This window comes from Petaurus breviceps, unplaced genomic scaffold, assembly GCF_028583685.1.
Source record: "Petaurus breviceps papuanus isolate PSGF00001 unplaced genomic scaffold, PetGlider_PUasm1.0 187, whole genome shotgun sequence".
Taxonomy (NCBI): domain Eukaryota; kingdom Metazoa; phylum Chordata; class Mammalia; order Diprotodontia; family Petauridae; genus Petaurus; species Petaurus breviceps.
The window spans coordinates 1,743,027-1,765,551 of NW_027185799.1; the positions used below are offsets into that span (position 1 = coordinate 1,743,027).

The window sequence follows — 22,525 nt, forward strand, 5'->3', positions numbered from 1 at the left end:
GCTTCCTTTTTCGCTACCCTCCCCCTACCTACTCTCCACCCCCATCCCATGCTAAAGCCAGGAGGTTCCAGATTCTTGGGATCTGATGTCTTCAGTTTTCAATGAGAGCATTTTCACCTTCAAAACTCACAAACACTACAAATCATGGCTTGATTTATTGTTTTGCTGAGTGACTAGTCTTAAGAAAACAATGTGTTAATGCAGATTAAATGCAAAAGTGTGCTGTGAGAACATTTTTTTCCAGAGAGCCTATTGTTAAATATATATAAGTATACCCCTTCTTCCCCACTCCCCTTCACCTGAGCACCCTCACCTGGTACTCTATATACTAGAGATAGCTTTTGGCAACCCAGGGCCCCTATTCCAGCATTCCAACCATACCTGCCTTACCAGAGGAGTTCATGCCCCTGTTCACAGAGTCCAGCAACCCCTTCACTTTATAGGTAAGGAAACTGAGGCTTAGAGAGGGTAAGTAACCTGCCCAAGGCCACACACAGGGAGTAAGTTGCAGAGCCCACATTTGAATTCAATTCCTCTGACTGCAAATGCAGCATTTACTTTGCATTCACCTACAGCTACCTCTAGCCCTATTATGAATGTGTAGCTAGATCAGATCTAGCTAGGAGCGAAGCAGAGTGCATCTACAAACACCAGATCTCACTAGAAGATTGCAGATACTAGATTTGAGGTGCACTTGATGGATCCTTATGTTACAAGTTTTGTTGCCCCTTAACCTCCTCGTTTCCCTTCACACTCTGAAAGAACAGTGTTCTTTTCATAAGCCTCACACCTGGTGTTAAAACCAAAGCAAGGCAAAACTGAGTCCAAAAATTACCTTTTGTCCCTGAACTTCCCCTTTCTAGTCCTTTCATCTGTTTGCCGGCACTCCTTCCCTCCTTCTCTCCAATTCCCACTGTTCCTATGTTCTCTCTGTATACTTAACTTTTTGCCCCTACTTTATGAAAGGAAACTATCAGTCAGTTACACTTACTAAAGTGTAACTTTACTTATTACTTATTATTATATATCATATATATTATTATATATCATATATAATACATAATATTTATATTATATATTATTCTATTATATACAATATATTAATTATAATTAAATATAATACATTATATTATTACATATAATATAATAATATATAATATACTTATTACTTATACTAATAAGTATACCCCACTAACAACAAGGACCCTGAGCTCATTCATATCTCTGTTAAATCCTGGAGTGCCTGATCCCAGTGGGTCAATTTCTTTCTCCTTGGATCTGCCCCAACCCTGGAGTAACTCCAGGGAAATCTCTGATGCAGAGTTCAGCTAGAAAATATGTCTAGGATCTCCCCAAAATGTGGATAATCTTCTAGAGAAAAATTCTGAGTATAAAAAAGGGATATCAGGTATTTTGGGTATATTGGGTAGCTGTTTATTTCTTCTTCCACAACAAAACAGCATAAAATATTGAAGACATGATTACATTCATGAATTAACAATCACAGAAAACATGAAACACTCAAATAGCCCTTTATACTTTTACACAAATCCCCAATAAAATGATTTGTTCTGTGAAATTTGAATTCAGTGAAAAGGCTGCACTTGAAGACCTAGAGGGTCCTATGTGGCCTCCAGGATACAGGTTTTCCAGCCCTGTTTGAGGGAACAGAAATAGCACCATTTCTAGCATCAGAGGTCTCCAAATTCTACTTCTTACATTATCTATGTGATCTTCAATCATTCATTTCACCTTTCTTCGACTCAATTTCTTCAGCTGTATAATGATAAGGTAGACTAGAAAATAATAGTTAACAATAATAATAACTAATATTTAGGTAATGCTTTAAAGTTTGAATAGCACTTTCTTTACATTAGCTCTTTTTTTTTTTTTTTAGCTCAAATCTAGGATGCCATGATGTTATCTTGAAGAAATCCTATCTATCCTCTAGCCCATTTAGGTCTCCATTCCTGATCAGTTCTATAACCCAAGATTCCTTTCCATTTCCATCACATAATTAACTGCCACTTCTTTCTTGCTATCTCTGTTGCCTTCTTCATGCAAACTCCTGGTATATAGCAGATAGTTAATAAAAGTATTTTTAAAAAGGGGGGGGGGGTAATGCTACATAACATGCTTAAAACGTAGGCTTTTCCTTTTTCCACCTTTGTAACATCAGTACAGCACTGCTAATGCTTTTACTTAGGAGAATTCTTCCTAATGAGAGAGTATTTGAAGGATTTACCAAGTATCTAGTCTTTTAGGAGGCAAATTGCTTCCTGGTAGTCAATGATGCATTTTGGATAGCTAAAGCGCCCCCTCGTGGTCAAAAAGCAATAATGCAGCTTTGCAAAGGCTATATATTCTGCAGAAGTAGCTAAAGGCATCTCAGACAGGGTGGAAAACTATGCACCTGGATTAGTCATTTGAGTCTCCAACTGATGTAAAAGAAAAATCGCAAAGATTAAATACAATAAAAAAATCTTCAACTTAACAAACATAGGTGAATTGCTTCCTTTATATAAGGTGAGGCAGCTACATGGCACAAGTGGACAGAGTACAGGGCCTGAAATCAGGAAGATTCAATTTCTGGAGCTCAAATCTGGCCTCAAACATTTACTAGCTGTGTGACCCTGAGCAAGTCACTTAACCCTGTTTGCCTCAGTTTCCTCATCTGTAAAATGAGCTGGAGAAGGAACTAGCAAACCACTTCAGTGTCTTTACCAAGAATACCCTAAATGGGGCCATGAAGAGTCAGATGTGACTGAAAACAGCTGAACAATATAAGACATTATACTTGGTACCAGTTAAATAAAAATGAATGACACCATCCCTACTCTCTAAAAGTTTACAGTCTAGTAGACAGGAAAATAAAAATAATAGCTGCATTTTATGTAGACTCTAAGGTTTGCAAATAAATTGACATACAAGATCTGATCTGATCCCTGTAATAACCTTGAAAATTAACTGAAATTGGGGGTGGAGCTAAGATGGCAGAGTGAAAGCAGGAACTCAACTGAATTCCTCTGTGAATTCTGTCAGTAACCTCTAAAAAGTGAATCTGAATAGATTTGAGTGACAGAATCCATTAGGAAACAAAGTGTGGCAGATTCCCAGTCCAGGAAAGTGCACACATAGGACTGGGTAGGAGAAGCATGAACACGAAGAGGCTGCACCAGTGTGGACCTGAGACTAGACCACAGCAGAGCCAGAGCTAGCCTGGCAAGGGGCGGTTCACAGACCTTTCACCACAGGATGGAGAATCTGTCAGAGCTAGGTAAGAGACAAACATGGACCCATGGCAGCAACCACAGAAATTCCTGGGGCCATTAACCCACAGCCTAGATGTTTAAAAATCATCTACCTGAACTTACAGGAGCCAAGATGTCAGAGTAAACCCTAGTTGTTCTAATCCCCAGCTCTGACCCTAAAACTCAGAGATTATTGCCCCAGTGTAAAATCCTGAAATAGTGGAACCAGTGGCAGGCTTGGGAGTCCTAGAGGAAGGGTGTGACTGAGGCTGTACCGAGCCTGAAGTAAGGAGGGGGAGGTGTCCCAACAAGTCCCATCTCAGCTGACCAGCAGGAGATACTGAACCCTGGGGGGTGGAGCCAGTAAGCACTAATACCAGAAGCCCAGGTGTGCCTTAGCACAATCAGGGATCTGCAGACACCAGCAAGGCCGACTACCAGCTGCTGAGTCTGCCTGAACTCTAGCCCAAGGGCACAGAGGCAGAAACCTGAAGTGGCCAGACCCTCTCCCACACCTTACTCTGTGAGCTTCAGGGTGACCCAGGGGAAACACTGAGAGTCCTGGCCTTGGCCTCAGTCTAGACACCCAGAGGCTACAGCACACAAAGTCAACAACCAGATCCATAGTTCCCAGGTTAAGAAGCATGGGTCACAGCCCTCTGTACCCCAGAAGCATAAATCCACTTTAAAGTCAGGAAATAGGCAATCACAATGGGGAGAAGCAAGTTGGAAATGCAAAACCAAAAACTATTGAATCCTATTATTGTGAGCAAGAACAACTAAATTCTGAAGGGAACAACATTGACTCTATACCCACACCTGAGGCCAGATTTTGAACTCAGGTCCTCCTGACTCCAAGGCCGGTGCTCTATTCATCCCACCACCTAGCCACCCCTCTCAAGAAGGATTTAAAAGACAAATTAGAGAGATAGAAGATAAATGACAAATTCTTTTAAAATTACAATTGCCAAAATGGAAAAAAAAAATCTCACTTAAAAAATCCTTCAAAAGTAGAATTTATGAATTGGGAAGGGAGGTTCAAAATCTAACTGGAGAAAATACCTCCCTAAAAATGAAACCTGAACAAATGAAAAAGGAACTTAAAAAACTGAGGAAAATAATTTGCTAAAAATTAGAATAAGTCAAATTGAAGCTAATGACTCTATGAGGTATCAAGAATCAGTGAAACAAAACCTAAAGATTGAAAAATTAGAGGGGATGGAGTCAAGATGGTGGAGTAGAAATAGCACCGCTGCATGGCTCTGGCTTCCACCTTCCCAATTCATGTTAAAGGGGACTATGAACAAACTCTGGAGCTACAGAACCCACAAAATGACACAGAGAAGCTAACCTCCCGCTGAGAACAGCCCAGCAGGCTGGCAGGAATAAGCCAGGGCAGCCCTCTGGGAGCCAAGCTCAGGCCCCTGTGAGCCAGAGATTTTAGCCCCAGGGCAGGCCTAACCAGCCACCGGCTGGAGGGACTCCAGATTACCAGAAGCTGTGGCCGTTTCCAGATTTATCAACACAATTCGAATTCGAAGGACAAAGTGAGAGGTCAGCTCAGTCTGGACTTTGGGACCAGTAGTTTGGAGTGTGTCGGCTTTTGTCCCCAGGTCAAGAAGCCAATGAGGAGCCATGGCGTGCAGCTGCCCCCACATGGCAGCTTCAGTTCCTGGCCTGCAGAGTTTAGGGGGACCAACGACCAGTCTAAGGGGTAATTGCTCTTGCTTTAACCTGCTTGGATCTGGATTGCAGTCTAGGGTGGAGGTCCTGGGGTGTGTGACCAGCTTGACAGAGCATGTGGAGGCTTCAGAGAAGGCACCCAATGGCAGCTGAGAAAACCCCAGCGTTTGGGACGAAAGCTCCCCTGTCTGGTGGCAGAGTCCTACTGTGGCAAAAAGTCCAGGGGTCAAGTGACTGAGGGGGTGACATGACCAGGCAAAGGAAACAAAGCAAACAGAAGAATCCAACATTAGACTCCTATTTGGCGGACAAAAAGGAGCAAAGCATGGGACAGGAGGAAGACAGTGAAGTCAGAACTCCTGCACCAAAAGCTTCAAAGAAAAATATGAGCTGGTTACAGGCCATAGAGGACCTTAAGAAGCAGATAAGAGAAGTGGAGGGAAAATTGGGAAGAGAAATGAAAACAATGCAAGAAAATTACAGAATGAGAGTCAACAGCATGACTGAGGAAAATAATACCTTAAAAAACAGACTAACTCAAATGGCAAAAGAGGCTCAAAAAAGCAATGAGAAGAAGAATGCCTTAAAAAGCCAAATTTACCAGATGGAAAAAGAATCTCAAAAGCTCACTGAGGAGAATCATTCCTTCAGAATTAGATTGGAACAAATGGAAGCTAATGACTTTATGAGAAATCAAGATGCTGTTAAAAAGATCCAAACAAATGAAAGAATAGAAGGCAATGTGAAATATCTCATGGTAAAAACCACTGACCTGAAAAATAGATCCAGGAGAGATAATTTTAAAATTATTGGACTACCTGAAAGTCATGATCAAAGAAAGAACCTAGAAATCATCCTCCAAGAAATTCTCAAGGAAAATTGCCCTGATGTTTTAGAACCAGAAGGCAAAATAGAAGTTGAAAGAATCCACTGGTCACCTCCTGAAAAAGACCCCCAAAAGAAAACTCCTAGGAATATTATAGCCAGGTTCTGGAATTCCCAGATCAAAGAGAGAATATTACAAGCAGCCAGGAAAAAACAAGTTGAATATTGTGGAAACACAATCAGGATAACCCAGGATCTGGCAGCTTCTACACTGAGGGATCGAAGGGCTTGGAATATGATATTCCAGAGGTCAAAGAAGCTGGGATTAAAACCAAGAATCACCTACTGAGTATCATGTTTCAGGGGAAAATATGGTCATTCAGTAGAATAGAGGACTTTCAAGAATTCTTGCTGAAAAAACCAGAGTTGAATAGAAAATTTGACATTCAGATAAAAGAAGCAAGAGAAGTTTGAGAAGGTAAACAGGGGAAAGGAATCATAAGGAACTTATCAAAGATGAACTATTAACATTCCTATGTGGAAAAATGATAATTGTAACTGATGAAACTTTTCTCAGTATGAAAATAGCTGAAGGGAATATATATGTCTATATTGGAGGGTATATTGGCATATGTGAATGTGTGTATATATGTTTACAGGTATACATAGATAGAGGGCACAGGACCAATTTAATAGGAAGGGATGATACTTAAAAGGTGAAATTAAGAGGTGAGAGGAAGATGGAGAGAGACAGATTGGGGTAAATTATCTCATATAGAAGAGGCAAGGAAAAATGGTTACAATGGAGGGGAAGAATAGGAAGGCGAAAGGGAATGGGCCAAATTTATTCTCACTGAATCTGGCTCAGGGAGGGAATAAAACACTACACAGGGTATCTCACCCTACAGGAGAGTAGGGGGAAGGGGATGGGAGGGAGGATGATGGAAGGGAGGGCAGGCTGGTGGGGAGGGAAGTTGGAAGTGCTCACTTTTGAAAAGGGATGGGATCAAAGTAGAGAATAGAACAATTGAGTGATGGGATAGGAGGGAGGGAAATATAGTCAGTCTTTTACAATATATCTTCTATGTTAATGTTTGCATTAGCTACACATGTACAACCTATACTGAACTGCTTATCTTCCCAATAAGGGTGTGTGACAAGGGAGGAAGGGAATGAATCTAGAATTCAAAGTTTTAAAATCAAATGTTTAAAATTATATACATACTATTTTACATGTAATTGGGAAATAAGATATACAGGCACTGGGGCATAGAGATCCACCATGCCCTACTGGAAAAGTCAAAGAGATACGTGGGAGAAGATATGGGAGAGAGCAGATTGGAGGAGGGGATATCCTGTGGGATTGCTATTTTGGGGTGGTGGGTAGGGGAAAAATGGGGAGAAAATTTATAACTCAAAATCTGGCAGAAATTAATGATGTAAATCAGAAGTTAATAAAGCTTTTGGAAAATAAAAATTAAAAAAAGAAAAATTAGAAGAAAATGTAAAATATTTTACTGGAAAAACAACTGACCTGGAGAACAGATCCAGGAGAGACAATCTAAGAATTATTGGTCTACTAGAAAGCCATGATAAAAAAAAAAAGCCTGGACAACATCCTCCAAGAAATTATCAAAGAAAACTGCCCTGAGGTCCTAGAACTAGAGAGTAAAATAGTTATTGAAAGAATTCACCAGACACCTCTTGAAAGTGATCCCAAATTAAAAACTCCAAGAAATACTGTAGCCAAATTCCAGAATTATCAGGTCAAGGAGAAAATATTGCAAGCAGCCAAAAAGAATCAATTCAAATATTGTGGAACTACAGTCGGGATCACACAGGACCTAGCAGCTTCTACTTTAAAAGATTGGAGGGATTGGAATATGACATTTCATAAGGCAAAAGAGCTTGGACTGCAACCAAGGATCAACTATCCAGCAAAACTGAGCGTAATATTTCAGGCAAGGAGATGGTCATTCAATAAAATAAGGAACTTCCAGACCTTCTTGATGAAAATTAACTGAAATTAACATTCCATTTTTATCCACATAGCTAATAGGGATGTAATTAGAACTTAGGTCTTCCCGATTTAGAAGCTATCATTCTTGTCATAAGGCTGTGTACATAAATAAAGGTACCCTAAACTAGAGTATGAAATGGAATGCAGAATTAAATGGAAAGGGAGAAATTAATAGGAGAAGTATTGGAGAAATGGAATTGACAGAAAATATTTAATCAATGAGCATGTATTAAGTGCCTGTGTATCAGGGACTATGCTAGGTGATACAGAAACACTGCATAAAGTAATTCCTACCCTCAAGGAGATTGCATTCTAAATGTTGAATTGTCAGGAAAGAATCAAAGTCTAATAAATGATAGGCTTAACTAATTAAAAGGATGGTGATTTCATCAACAGAAGCAAGGGGGTTAGGAGGGCATTTTGGAGTAAGATGCTAAGTTCAATTTGAGCCATATTAAGCTTGAAGTACTGTTTTAAAAAAAAAAATGCCCAACGGAAAGTTGGACACAGGACACTAGAGCTCTTTTCCAGAGAATAAAGGCCCGGTTTGTTTAAAAGCGCCTTGCTGATTGGGTCCAAGTCAGTATTCCCATTTTAAGTCTAGATCATGACCTGAGAGGTTTCATAAATATTCACAATAAATACTTGATTTAGCAATGTGAATATAAACATCAACAACAACCAGATGAGAACCTCTTACTAGTCTTTTGTCATCTTCTGAAATTCAATATTCCTTCAATGCCACAAGCATTTATGAATCAACTAGGACCTCCAAGGTACTATGCCAGGTGTTGAAATACAAAAAGAAAATCCCCACTTTTAACGAGCTAACATTCTTCTGGAGGAATATGTATGCACACATGTCAATACATACAAGGATATACAAAAACATTTTCAAGGGAGAGAATGCTGAAAGGGGGTGAATCAGGAGTGGCCTCCAGTAGGAGAAAGAACCTAAGCTGAGCTTTTTAAATAAAAGATAAAAATCTATGAAGCAGAGGTGAATGAGGATTGTTTCTTTACTGTGGGGAGCCACTTATGCCAAAACACAAAAATACAAAATAGATTAATTATCATTCCTTGACACAAGTTCATTTCTGACTTGACTATTGCCTTTCTTGTGATTCATGGGGCCTTTCACAGTCTAATAGAAAGATAAGGGGTCCTATTTAACCAGCATACATTGACTGGCCCTCCTCTAGAGCATATTCAGTGGAGTTCCCATGGAGCCCCACCAAAGGGTGGATAAATATAGTGGGCACAGAAAGGCTACCTAGGGCTAGACTTCCATAAAGAAACCAAAGTGGTTCTCCTACCACATCCGAACCCCTTATGTTTCACTCTGTGGTCACTTAATTTTCTCTTCATATCGTTTGACTGCTGTGGCTCTCCAAATCACTTAAGGATCAGAATCTGAAAAACTTAGTTGCATTTATATATTTCTGATTTAATGTGCTCTTCTTCCTGTGTGTATTTGCATTTGAAAAGAAGCATTTGCAAAGGATTGTACTTTAGGAAAGGGGTGAATTGCTAATGGATCTTTAGTATCAGTGGACTTATGTTTTTGGACAGACCTGGTAAAACTCTACCGCTCCTCCAATCACACCATGGATCTGGAAGCAAGATCAGCCCTGCCCTATCACTTCTACAATTTTAAAGCATATATGCTCCTTTCCTGTCTTGTTAAATCATTTCCCTGGGTCCATCCTTTAACTGATGTTTTATATATTATATCCAGAATTGTGAAGGAGAAATTCCTTACTTCTTCTCTTAACCCTTTTCTCGTTTCTAGGGATAGGTGCATTACCCTAACACTAACTATTTTCTTTCTCCTCTTTGAACCTTCTTACAGGGGTATTTGCCTTTGGACTTTTTGCTACTGACATATTTGTAAATGCCGGCCAAGTGGTAACTGGAAACTTGGCACCTTACTTCCTCACGGTGTGTAAGCCCAACTACACCAGCACATCCTGCCGAACTCACCAGCAGTTCATCAATAATGGGAACATCTGCACCGGTGACCTGGAAGTGATTGAAAAGGCCCGGAGATCCTTTCCCTCCAAACACGCTGCTTTGAGCATTTACTCAGCACTGTATGTTACGGTGAGTGAGTGATGGATCCATCCTGGGATCTTTGGGACCTTCATCTCTGTGCCTCCTCACACCTCCCTTTCCCATCCTTCAAATAGTGACTCCCTGGAAGAATCAACCAAAGTTTGAATTTGAAGGGGCTGAAAGATCATCTGGTCCAACCCCCTCACTTTATAGATTCAATTAGAGTCAATTAGCACAATTAATTTCATTTTATGTGAAAAGCAATGTTCCGGGCACTGAATGTACAAGGAAGATAGCCCTGGACCTCCAGGAACTCATGTTCTAAAACCATCAAGAACCACTAACACTCTTATAGTGCTTTGAGGTTTGCAAAGTACGTTATATACATTATTCCACTGGACCCTGAAGCAGTCCTCTAAGATAGGTGCCATTATTCTCTCCACTTTAGAGCAGAATAAAATTAAAATTTGAGAAAGATGAAATGAGTTGTCTAGGGTAGCATAGTTAGTAAAAGTCAGAGGCAGGATTCAGACTCAAGTCTTCCAGACTCCAAATAAAGTGCTTCTTCCAATACCACATAATTCTACTGGATGATTAAGCAGGAAAGAGGGATAATATATCCAAATATAAGTAACTACAAAATAGTTTGAAAAGAGAGCAGTCATAACCATGGGGAAGCAGTGAAAACCTTGAGATGAGAAAAAATGTAAAACAATTTGCCTGAGATCACATCTGAATTAGTGGTAGAGCCAGCACTAAGAACTCCAGACACCCACTTCCTGGTCTAGTGTGCATTCTTTTTTTTTTTTTAATAAGATGCTTTATTAACTTCTAGTTTACATCATTCATTTCCACACGATTTTGAGTTACAAATTTTCTCCCTGTTTTTTCCCTACCCACCACCCCAAAACAGCGATCCCACTGAATATCCCTTCCTCCAATCTGCTCTCTCCCATACCCCTTTCAATTTTTCCAGTAGGGCATGGTGGATCTCTATGCTCCAGTGCCTGTATATCTTATTTCCTAGTTACATGTAAAATAATACTAATAATAGTATCTAGTGCTCATTCTTAGGACAGACAATATGTTACCTCTCTTTCTTACTCTAAAGCCTTTTCTTAGTACCTCAGCACCCACTAGCAGTGTGAACCTCAGCAAGTCAACCTCTTTCTGTCTGTTTCCTCATCTGTAAAAATGAGACTGCTGCACCTAGTGACTTCTAAGGTTTTTCCTTTTCAGTTACAGCTTCTTTCCTTTTCAGTTAGCCTTCTTGAATGATGGAATTAGTCACAAACACACCCCTTCTTGCAGCAAGGCCAGAGGTGGCAAATGACAATAGCAGAGTGACTGCTGCAGTGATATCTATTGTAGGTTAGGGATAAATCCAAGTTTCCCTTTTTCCTTCCCTTCGATCCCTCCCCAATAATGTGAGGACGAGGGAACTGAGAACACTCCCTTGTTTTTACTCTCTTGTCCATTAAATTCAGCAAACGACTGAACTACTATTACTATTCAGCAAACGACTGAAACGAGTGTCTAATATATACAAGGTACTGTGTTAGCTTCTAGAGATAGGAAAGAAAAAAATCCTTGCCTTTAAGTAACTTGTGGAATAATCAATACGACAAATGTTTATTAAGCGTCTAACTGCATGCAGATCACTGCGCTGACTCCAGAAGGAGATGTAAAGTTTAGATAAATGGCTGCAGCCCTCTCAGAGTTCTCATGTTCATGCATAAGGCATTAGGGAAATACAACACAAAGGAAGCCAACGGGTGATTGGCCCTACTAGGAAAGAAAGAAACGGTCTTAGTCTTCTTGCTCTCACCTGAAATTGCAGCAACTTGAGAGGAAAAAAAACCAACAAAATACAAAGTCTCACACTTCTGATTCACCATTCTATATACTAGAAAAGCTGCCTAAGAGGACAGGGTGCAGCTTAAAGATTGCCCTGAAGTGAAAGGATATACAGAAAGACTTTTACCATTGTTAAAAAGCTGTACAATAGTACTGACCCTGGAAGACCATAGCTCTCCAGCTGCAAAGTGGATGCTGCCTGCCCACAGCTGTGAAATGGATAGGGCACTGGACCTGGAGTCAAGAGAGGCCTGGATTCGAATCCCACCTCAGCATCTGCTAGCTACATGAGCCTGGGGAAGTCAACCTCTCCTTGTCTATTTCCTCATCTGTAGAAATGAGAGGGCTACACCTAGTGACCTCTAAGGTTCTTCCTTTCTGGTTATAAATCTATGATTATATGATCTTAAAGATACCTGTCCAGATAAGTAGGTTCTCCCTACTATTTTGCAGTTGCTACCGTTGGTATATTTCATAATTTTAAAATAAGTTATGCCACATATACTTTGGCATATGGCAAAATAACAGTAACAAAAAAATGCTATACACCTTGATGTTTGATAAATTATTTAATTGATTGAATTCCTCCTCCCACCCCCATTATATCTTTGTATCAAGTAGAAGTTCAATAAGCTACTTGACAAATACTTAGTAATCATCTGCCATATACAAGGCAACATTTTAGGCACAATGGGTGTGTCAACCATAAATCTGTCCTTACTAAATCACTTTCCATGTTCTCACCAGGGTTTTGGAAAGTGTGTTATTTCAGCTACGATGTTGTCAGATCGTTAGATAGAGATAGGGTAAACAATTCCAGCCTCATTAGGATGGTCTTAGATTTTCTGAGAGAGAGAGAGACAGAGACAGACAGAGAGAGAGAGACAGACAGACAGACAGACAGACAGAGCGAGAGAAAGAGATCTGGACAACAGCTATTAAGTCAAAAAGAGGCAGACAGAGCCAAATACGTGATAACATGAGTTCTTATTCTTGCACAGAGTTACAAGGGAAAGTCATAGCTGTAAATAGTTCAGATACAAATAAAAAACAAAAGAGACCATAGCTCCACACCCTCCCCTCCACCCCAAGTTGCTACAATTTCAGGTCAGAGCAGGAAGACCTAGAGAACCACACCTAAGTCTCAAAAACTTACAATGTTAATTCCCTGATCTGCCTTTGCCTGAGCAACAGTGGCCTCTAGTGACTTTTTATGATCATTCATGCCTATGATGGTCTTAAAGCAGAATAAACTTATACTCTTTGAAAAGAGATCCACAAAGGTTTTCATCATCATCACCACTAGCATTTCTAATCAATTCCCGGTTTTCAAAGCTCCTTATAAGTACTACAAATATGTCATTTTATCCTATTATCTCATTATTATCCCATTCTACTGGTGAGGGTGCTGAAATGAAAAGGTGTAGGGGGGGAAGACTTCTCAGGGTCACACAGCTAGCAAGTGACTAGGGTTGGAGCCTGCATTCTGTGAACAATGGCGCCACCTAGTGGGCTAACCATACACTACCTGTGTCTCGAAAGAATGTCAAGAGAACAAGGTGCTTGCATGTGTATAGTATTTTACACACAATATTCTCACTGGATCCTCACAGCAACTGTGAAGTAGTTAGCACAAGTATATTTTTCAAGTGAAGAAACTGAGGTCTGAAGAGGTTTGCTCAGTGTTCTTACTCACCAGTAAATGGCATTCCTGAGGCTTGACCACAAGCAAGCCTGGTCATCTTTCCCTTACAGCACCTGGTGCCCCAGAGATGCTGTAGATTGGAGCAGCAATCTTAGTCAGAAGATCAGCCTTCGAGACCCAGCTCTGACTCTTGCTACCTGTGTTGCCCCAGGCGTATCACTTAAGCCTTTTCAGCCTCAGTTTCCTGATCTGCCTCACAGGTTTATTGTGAGGAAAGAACTGGGCAGACCAGTGCTAGAGAAGTGAGCTGTTATTGTTTATTCTCAGGTGAATAAAAGACTAGTACAGTGGCTTTATGTAGTGTCACAGAATGAAATAGCCTCAAGGAATTTGATCTTGGGTCTGTTATCAGTGACCAAAAGCACTTTCCCCTGGGGAGGCTAGGTGGAGCAGTGAATAGAGTACCAGCCCTGGAGTCAGGAAGATCTGAGTTCAAATCCGACCTCAGACTCTTAACACAAAAACTAGCCCTGTGACCTTGGGCAAGTCACTTAACCCCAATTGCCTTACCTTCCCCCCCTCCAAAAAACAAAAAAAAGTACTTTCCCCTTGCCTCATTAACAAGTATTACTGAGTACTTACTATTCTAAAGGCTTTATATTCAGCACTGTGGTTTGGTGCCAGAGTTGGGGTAAGAGTAAGAACACAGGGGCGGCTAGGTGGCACAGTGAATAGAGCACTGGTCCAGGAGTTCAAATCTGACCCTAGACACTTAACACTTACTAGCCATGTGACCTTGGGCAAGTCCCTTAACCCCAACTGCCCTGCCCTCCCCCCTCCAAAAAAAAAGCACACAAAAAAAGAGTAAGAACACAATCTATGCCTTTGCTAACCCTCTCCTCTGTGAAGTACATTTATAATAAAAGTTTGGGGACTGAGAAACCTTAGATAAACTTTAGGCTGTGCCAAAAAACAAAGTATTTTACACTTGATAATAAATTAGGTCATAAGATGACAGAAAAGACCATCTAGTTCAAGACTTTCATTTACAAATGAATAAACAGAGTCTCAAAGTACAGGACTTGCCCTGGGATCAGAGAGCTAGTGCCAAAGGCCAGAGTTTATCTGATTTTCCTTCCCTGGGCAGGTTTTTTAAGGCAAGCTGGCACCCTAGAGAGAATCCAGGACTTAGAACAAGAGTTCATCTTTTTGTGTCATAGACCTCTATATAGTGAAACCTACAGACCCCATCTCAGAATTTTGGTTGTTGTTGAGTTGTTTTCAATGGTGCCCAACTCTTCAAAAGTCCATTTGGGTTTTCCTGGTAAAGATACTAGATTAACTGGTTTGCCATTCCTTCTCCAGCTCATTTTACAGATGAAGAAAATGAGGCAAACAAGGTTAAGTTCAAGGTCACCCAGCTAGTGAGTGTCTCAGGGCCAGTACTCTATCTACTGTGCTACCTTGTTTCTCAGAATAATCTCCTAAATGTATTTTTTAAAAGATGTACATTGGATTGCAAAGGAAATCAAGTACCTTGAAATGTAGTAAGCAATATATTTTTTAAAAAACAAGTTCACAGATCCCAGATTAAGAACCTTTGACTTAGAGCCAGGTGGACCTGGGTTCAAATTCTACTTCTGACACTTATTAGCTATCCAACCTAGAGAAAATCAATGAACATTTCTGAGCCTTAGGCACCTCCCTCTCTCTGCTAAGTCATAGATGGGTTGTAGACCTGTGTTGGCAATATTTCCCACAGAGGTAAGAGCCCTAGCTGACCAAAACCCAGACGTTTCTTTTCATTATTACATGAATTCATATTCCAACTACATTTCCATGAACCAGCATTGATATAAATCTACCCATGGCTCTGTGTTCTTACCCCAAGTTCATAAAAAGGACGTTTGTGGATAGAAAATGCCATCCACATCCAGAGAAGGAACTATGGAGTCTGAAAGCAGATCGAAGCATACTAATTTCTCTTCATTTTTTCTTTTTCATGGTTTTCCCCTTTTGTTCTGAATCTTCTTTCACAAAATGACTAATATGGAAGTATTTCAATATGATTGTACACGTATAGGCTATATCAGATTGCTTGCCATCTTGGAGAGAGGAGAGGGGAGGAAGAAAAAAATATGGAACTCAAAATCTTACAAAAGTGAATGTTGAAAACTATCTTTAAATGTAATTGGAAAAAATAAAATACCATTGGGGGAAAGGAGGTTTGTGAAACTATATTTAGGAAACAAGCAGAAGGAAAGACAAGATCACTTATTTGAGCATGGCAACTACTTTTGTCCATCTAGCAGGAATTTGCAGTATAGACTTCATTCTCACTTGGCTGAATTTTGCCCAGGCTGGTATGGTTGGTTTATGCAGATTTCTCCCATGGCCATGTGGATTCTGCATGGGGCCTATATGGGTGTTTGGAGGCAGTAAGAGCCAGTCTACTGAAATGTGCTACCTTGGATTTCCCTGTGTTCCAGATGTACATCACAAGCACGATCAAAACGAAAAGCAGTCGGTTGGCAAAGCCTGTCTTGTGCCTGGGAACCCTCTGCACAGCATTCCTCACAGGCCTGAACCGTGTCTCTGAATATCGGAACCACTGCTCGGATGTGATTGCAGGCTTTATCCTGGGCACAGCGGTGGCCTTGTTCCTGGTAGGTCAGATCATTCCCTTTCCTGTTCCAATGGTTCCCCCCAGTCTTTTAAAGCAGGGGTTCTCACTCTTTTTAAGTGTCCTGGAATCCTTTGGCAGTCTGGTAAAAACCAATTGTGTGACCTGGAAGACACTGGCACAGGAAGACACCGCTCAGCATGGCATGCCCACATCAGAGAAGGTGCTGTGCGCTATGAGCAAAGCAGAATTGAAGCAGACTCCACCCCAAACGGTCAGCAGACTATTTGTGCCGGACCTGTGGGAGAGCATTCCGAACTTGTATCTGTCTGATCAGCCACAGTCAGACACACGGAAACTTGACTTTAGCTTAGTGAGGTCATTTTGGTCCTCTTTGAGGATGAAGGACAACAACCAACCAACCAAAAGTCAATTGTAACAAGCACGCTAGCATACCCAGGATGGCTGCTAGCACAGATTCTCTGATCTGCTTTTCTAAAGGAAAGCAACTTTAAAGGGGTCAGCAATCTTACTTTAAATATATATATGTTTTATGTATATAATTTAATTAATATATATTATATATAATTTAATTACATGTATATGTTTTATATATTGTATATATATAATATATATCTCTGACTAAAACTATATATACATAGTTACCAGAGAGAGAAGCACCAACATCTGGGTTTTCAAAGCCAGGGGGCTCTTTAACAGCTGTCCAGAGTCCCAGAGTCTTATCTGGCCAAATCATAGGAACACTTCCTATGAGTGATCCCCAAAGCAAAACCTTACATGTGAGTATATTTACCCTTCCTTAGAGGCAAACGGCATCACAACCCTGGTGACCAATGCCTGATTACAAAGTAACAAAAGGTGTGGGCCTTTGTGAAAAAACAGGCCTCCCCTATTTAAGCTTCTCTTTCTGGGCTCCACCTGAGGCCTATTAATGGGCAGGGAAGATCTTCAATTCCCATTAACATTACACCTACGGACTTCTTAGAATCGTGTTTTTAAATGCATAAAATAAAAGTACAAAGGAAACCAATTATGTTGTAATACAGTTATCAAAATATTAAAAATAAATAAATAAAAGCAAGGGCCCCCCTAAAAATCTATCAATAAAATCTTCGAGGTCTGTGAACCTCAGGTTCTGAAGCCCCTGTTCTGAAGGCTGGTAAGATTATGTTTAACTAAACATCCTGGAATCAGCAGCATCTAGATTCCCCAACTGGTTGACAGCCATGTTTTCTTATTTATCCAAATGTGGTGTTGTTATTGATTCTCATGTATTCCATATGATGCTGGAATTAAAGGGGAAAGCATCCATGGGGCAGGGCTAGTCACTGCCCTCAGGAAGCACTCAGAAACCAACAGAAAAGAGCCTAAGACAACAGGATGAGAGAGTTAGAGCTGAAAGGGGACTCCTAGTCCAGCCTCTTCCCTTTATAGGTGAGGAAACTGAGGGACAGAGCCATTTGGAAACCTTATCAAGGTCACACAGGCAGTAAGTGACAGGTCCTCTCATTCCATTTCCTTTATTCTTTTTTTTTTTTTCTTGGAGGAGGGAAGGCAAGGCAGTTGGGGTTAAGTGACTTGCCCAAGGTCACACAGCTAGTAAGTGTCAAGTGTCTGAAGCCAGATTTGAACTCAGGTTCTCCTGACTCCAGGGCTAGTGCTCTATTCAGTATGCCACCTAACTGCCCCAATTTCCTTTATTCTTTCCACTTTTCCATGCCACAGTTCTCTGTACTGTACTGGTCAGTTGAGCGACACAGTGGATAGAGAACCAGGCCTGGAGTCAAGTAGACCTGAGTTCAAATTGGGCCTCAGACACTGGTAGCTATTTGACCCTGGGCAAGTCACTTAACTTATGTTTGCCTCAACTTCCTCATTTGTAAAATGAGGGTAATAACAACATCTATCTCCCAGGGTTTTTGTGAGGATCAAATGAGATAATAATTGTAAAGCACTTAAGCATAGTGATCAGTACATAGTAGGTGTTATATAAATGTTAGATTATTATTATTATTACTCTTCTGGCTGCCACTCTGTCGGGCCTCTTTGGACTCTCAGAGCCCTAAGTAAGGGGTGAAATCACCATAGCTACACAGAAAAAAACCTGTATCTATCAATATGTAGATAGATAGATAGATAGATAGATAGATAGATAGATAGATAGATAGATAGATAGATAGATAGATATATAGATAGATAGATCCCCAGGATTTAGAAACTAAACATTTTTTTTCTCAAAATGTCAAAGTCCCTGATGCACAAAGTCCTAAGCTGGGTACTTTCTGTGTTTACAAAGGTCCCTACAAGTAACACCTTTGTTATGCCAAATTTACACTTAGAGAATATGGACACCCCTAGCAACTCAAATGCCTCGTTTTATATTTATGGGCACTAAGTCCCATGGAGGAAAAGAACATGCCTGATAAGATGTAGAAAACTGACAGTAGAATCAGGACTAGAACCCAGGACTCTTGACGTCCAGAACTATATTCATATTTTTTCCCTTTTTTTTTTTTTTGAGGCAATCAGTGTTAAGCGACTTGACCAGGGTCACATAGCTAGTAAATGTCTGAGGTCAGATTTTAACTCAGGTCCTCATGACTCCAGGGACTGTGACCACCTAGAATGCACCATCCAAGACTGTGTTCAATCTACATTGCCTCCCAAATAGTCATAGATGTAGTAATAAGAATGGATCTTAGAATCATAACTTCAGAGCCAGAAGGAATTTTCAGTTGTAGAGTTCAACACTCTCATTCTACAAATGAGGAAGGTGAATATGAACCTATAACTTTAGCAGTTTAAGCCATGGCTACTTTGGTTAAGTTCTAAGAGTTTTAAAATCAATGGGAGACTCAATCAATTTCTCCCACCAGTTTCAATACTTACATATGGTGGTGGCAAATCAGAAAACTCCCCTGTAAGACTTACACATCCAAATAAGATTCATTAAAGAATATTCTGTATAGCCAGGTGAGGTCTCAAAAGGACTGCAGAGGAGACCATCCTTCATGTCTCTACAGTTACTGGGGCTCATGATGTTAAAGCTCTGCCTTAATGGATTCTCAGGTTTCCCCCTTTTTATACAGGAAAAGCACCACCTCTAGCAGGAATGAGGGATGTCCCTTTACTCTTTTTTGGGGGATGGGGGGTGGGCAGAGTAGAGATTAGTAGGAAAGCAAGGTATAGTATCTGCTATCCTTACATGCCTTGAGACCTCTTACCAATATAACTTGGACACACAGGGTAGAAAGGAAAGGTAAAAGAAAGTCTGATTCATCTCATGGCTGATATTGAGACTGTCCCCATAGATCTAGGAAATACTCTTCATAGCTTTGGCTGCACTTCTGAAAAACTCTCCTTCAGATAGGTTGGCCACAAACTCACACCAAACAAGAAAGGGTGCCAAAGATTGTTGATTGACTAGATTTCGGATTTAACTCTTCACTCTCCTGAGCCAATCTCCAGATAGTTAAAAGGCCTTTTGTTCATATACAGAGTGTCTCAAGTTTGAGATGGTTCTGATGGCACTTACCCAGTGCTATAATAAAAATAAAAAATAATAATGGAACTTATTTAGTGCTTTAAAGGTTTGCAAAGTGTTTTACAAATATTAACTTGTTTTATCCACACTATGACCCTGGGAGGTAGATGCTATTATCCTTATTTTACAGATGAGGAAACTGAGATGGACTGAAGTTAAGTGACTTCCCCAAAATAGCCCCTAATCCAGAAACTGAGATCCAGAATCTCAGTAACTTGCCTTTTATCATGCCTGGCACACAGTAAGAGCCTAATTAGTGCTTGTTGAATCACTGACACAAGTGCTAAAAGGTAGGGTCAAGATTTGAACCCAGGTCCTTTGACTCTAGATCCAGTCCTCTTTTCACTGCTTCAGTAAACACCTTTTGTTTAAACAGTACTTCAGGGACATTACCAGTCTGTCTGTGACCTTCATGAGTGCCAGAGTCTGAGCTAGTCAGCAAAAAAATATTTTTACTGATATATCCCACAAAAATTTTCTACAAGAAAATTAAGAAAGATGAGATAAAGACATTGAAAGCCTGTCAGGTTTGAGAAATGTCATTCAGTTGAGTATGAACCAGAAGGGGTTTTCTTTGCAAAGATACTGGAGTATTTTGCTGTTTCCTTCTCCAGTGGATTAAGATGAACAAAGGTTAAGTAATTTGCCCAGAGCTGGTCTGAGTTTGGAAGACTCGGGTCTTCCTAACTCCAGGTTCAGTCCTCTATCCACTGAACAACCTACCTGTTGTCACAGGCAAAATTTGAACCAAAATTCCTCTCAACATCAAGTTTAATGCTTTAATATGTTTTTAATATGTTTGCTTAGCCCTTTAACATCAATTAACATTTATTAAGGGTCTACTATGTACCAAGCACTGTACTAAGTGCTCTAAAAAAATAAAGGAGACTGATAACATCTGCATCCTGTCCAATAGAAAGTTCATTTGCACAATCACTCGCATTAGGGGAGCCATGGGTCCAAACCTGCCAGTCCCAGGCAAAATGGTCAGGATCTCTTCCTTTCTAGGCTCTATCATGATGGAGTCTGGCATATGGTGCAGGATTCTTTCTCAAGACAACAAGGGACTAGAGCTGGGAGAGAAGTGGATAGGGACTGGGTGGTCTGAGTCCCCAAGGACCAGAATGAACTCACACATAGCACCAACTCAGAAGTCATATCCCAAGAAAATATGGGATGATAAGCAAACAGAAGAGACTTCATACAGGGTGTACATACTTGGCTGGGCCAGGTCTGTATCCAAAGTTGATCTGGTATTCAAGGCCTGATCCAAGGGCACAGCAGCTATGATTAATAAGAATAATAATAATTAGTCCAAGGCCCCGAAGAGATAAAGTAGCTTGTTCAAGATCATAGATGGGACTAGAGACCAGGCTTTCTGTTTCCCCATCTATTGTTCCTTCCACTATACAGTGCTCATTTGTCATCAAAAACACATTTTTGTTGTTTCTAATGGTTTATTCTAATAATCTGATTATATTTTGTTTTCCACCAGTTGCCACAGGAAGGCTAATCCTAAAACCTGTCTTAACATTCTTCATGTGTATCTGATGCCTTTGTATTCCTTTACCTTACTCATTCTCTCTCCTGCCTTAGCAGTCTTCCTTGTGAGTATGAGAGCAGTGTGAGCTGGCTGGCCTAAGAGGCTTAGCTTTTTCTGAAATACAAGCCCAGTTCTTATTTCCTTGGGAAGAATAACCTCACCCTACACCTTGCAATCTTGTGCCTGCAACAAAACACACTCTAAAGTCTGTTTTCTTCTGTTTTGAGGAGATGGTTCCAGCCTAAACACAAGAATCTGGACACCTAAGCTGTATTTGAAAAGTAAAATAATACCAATAATAGTAATAACCACTTTGGATAATGTTCAAAGGGTATTTCCAGGAGACTTAAAGCCTACTTAAAGTCCTCCTGCTCTGACCTACTGATCTACCCTTTCCTTCCAGGGCAGTCCAAGGTCCTCCCACTCACAGTAGGCACCAGTATTGTCTTTCTGGCTTCAAAACCTATTAGGCTGATAGTAGCAGTGACTGCTGGGGGATTCCCTGACCCAGCCCTAGGTATCTCCCTCACTCAACTCCTGCAACAGGGAATAAGCTCCTTGAAGAGAGGACAAAGACTTTTCTTTCAGATTTAACATAAAAATACCCCCATGGCTAAAGAAAACATGAGAGATGTGGCATAGGACCAAGGCTGGGGGGGGGGGGGGATAATTGAGCAGAGAGAATATAGCAAAAGCCAGGATTAAGAAAGCTTTCTGAGGAGTTGGTAGTATTTCACTTCACTGTGTAAAATAAAAGTAAAAGCATCATAGACGGCAGAGACTGAAGAAAAGGAAGTAAGAAATAACTTGCATGGGGAGCATAGGGGGAAAGGATATTTGTTGCTTGTGTGTTCCGCACAGGGAGAGAGGAGGCTGGTGGGTAAACTTGGACGAAATATGGGACAAAGACAGAAACACAGCACTGAGAGAGATAGATTCTAAACTGGAAAAAGACACAAATTGTGTGTAAGAGACAGACAGAGAGAAACACACAGAGTCCAGGAAGAGATAATTATGACCTAGGCACCATAAATAGATCTCTGGGAAGAGGGGATGGTTGTAGGGCTATATTGGGAAATGTAAGTGATATAAAAAATAAAAGATACCAATAAAATCTGTTTTTTTTAAAGAACAGAGACAACTAACCATGAAGAACTGGGGGAAAGTTTTCAAGAGAATAGAAGACAAGAAGATGATGTTGATACTTTTTTTGAATCTAGCAAATCCAGCAAAGCAGGCTTCTTAAAAACCAAATATTATAATGATGCTAGAATAATTGGATGACCATACAACTACTTACAGAGGGGTTAGGACTTGCACTAATCATTGTGGGAAATGCAGGAAATGGAGAGGACTCAGCTGTCTTCAAGGGCCTTTACTGTGGTCATGGTCTTCAGAGGACCTGATCCCTTCAGAAATGGTATCGGGGGTAACTATTGCAAACTTTCACCAACTTCT

The 22,525-nt window shown here is 40.5% G+C and overlaps 1 protein-coding gene across 1 annotated transcript in view; it reads left to right on the forward strand.

Moving 5' to 3' along the window:
* PLPPR1 (phospholipid phosphatase related 1) overlaps positions 1 to 22,525 on the forward strand; it is a 354,157-nt gene that overhangs the window by 327,063 nt on the left and 4,569 nt on the right. Inside the window, exons 5-6 of the mRNA XM_069090558.1 lie at positions 9,632 to 9,882; positions 15,826 to 16,002. Of these exons, the coding sequence (XP_068946659.1) occupies positions 9,632 to 9,882; positions 15,826 to 16,002 (428 nt within the window). The remainder of the gene's footprint in view (positions 1 to 9,631; positions 9,883 to 15,825; positions 16,003 to 22,525) is intronic.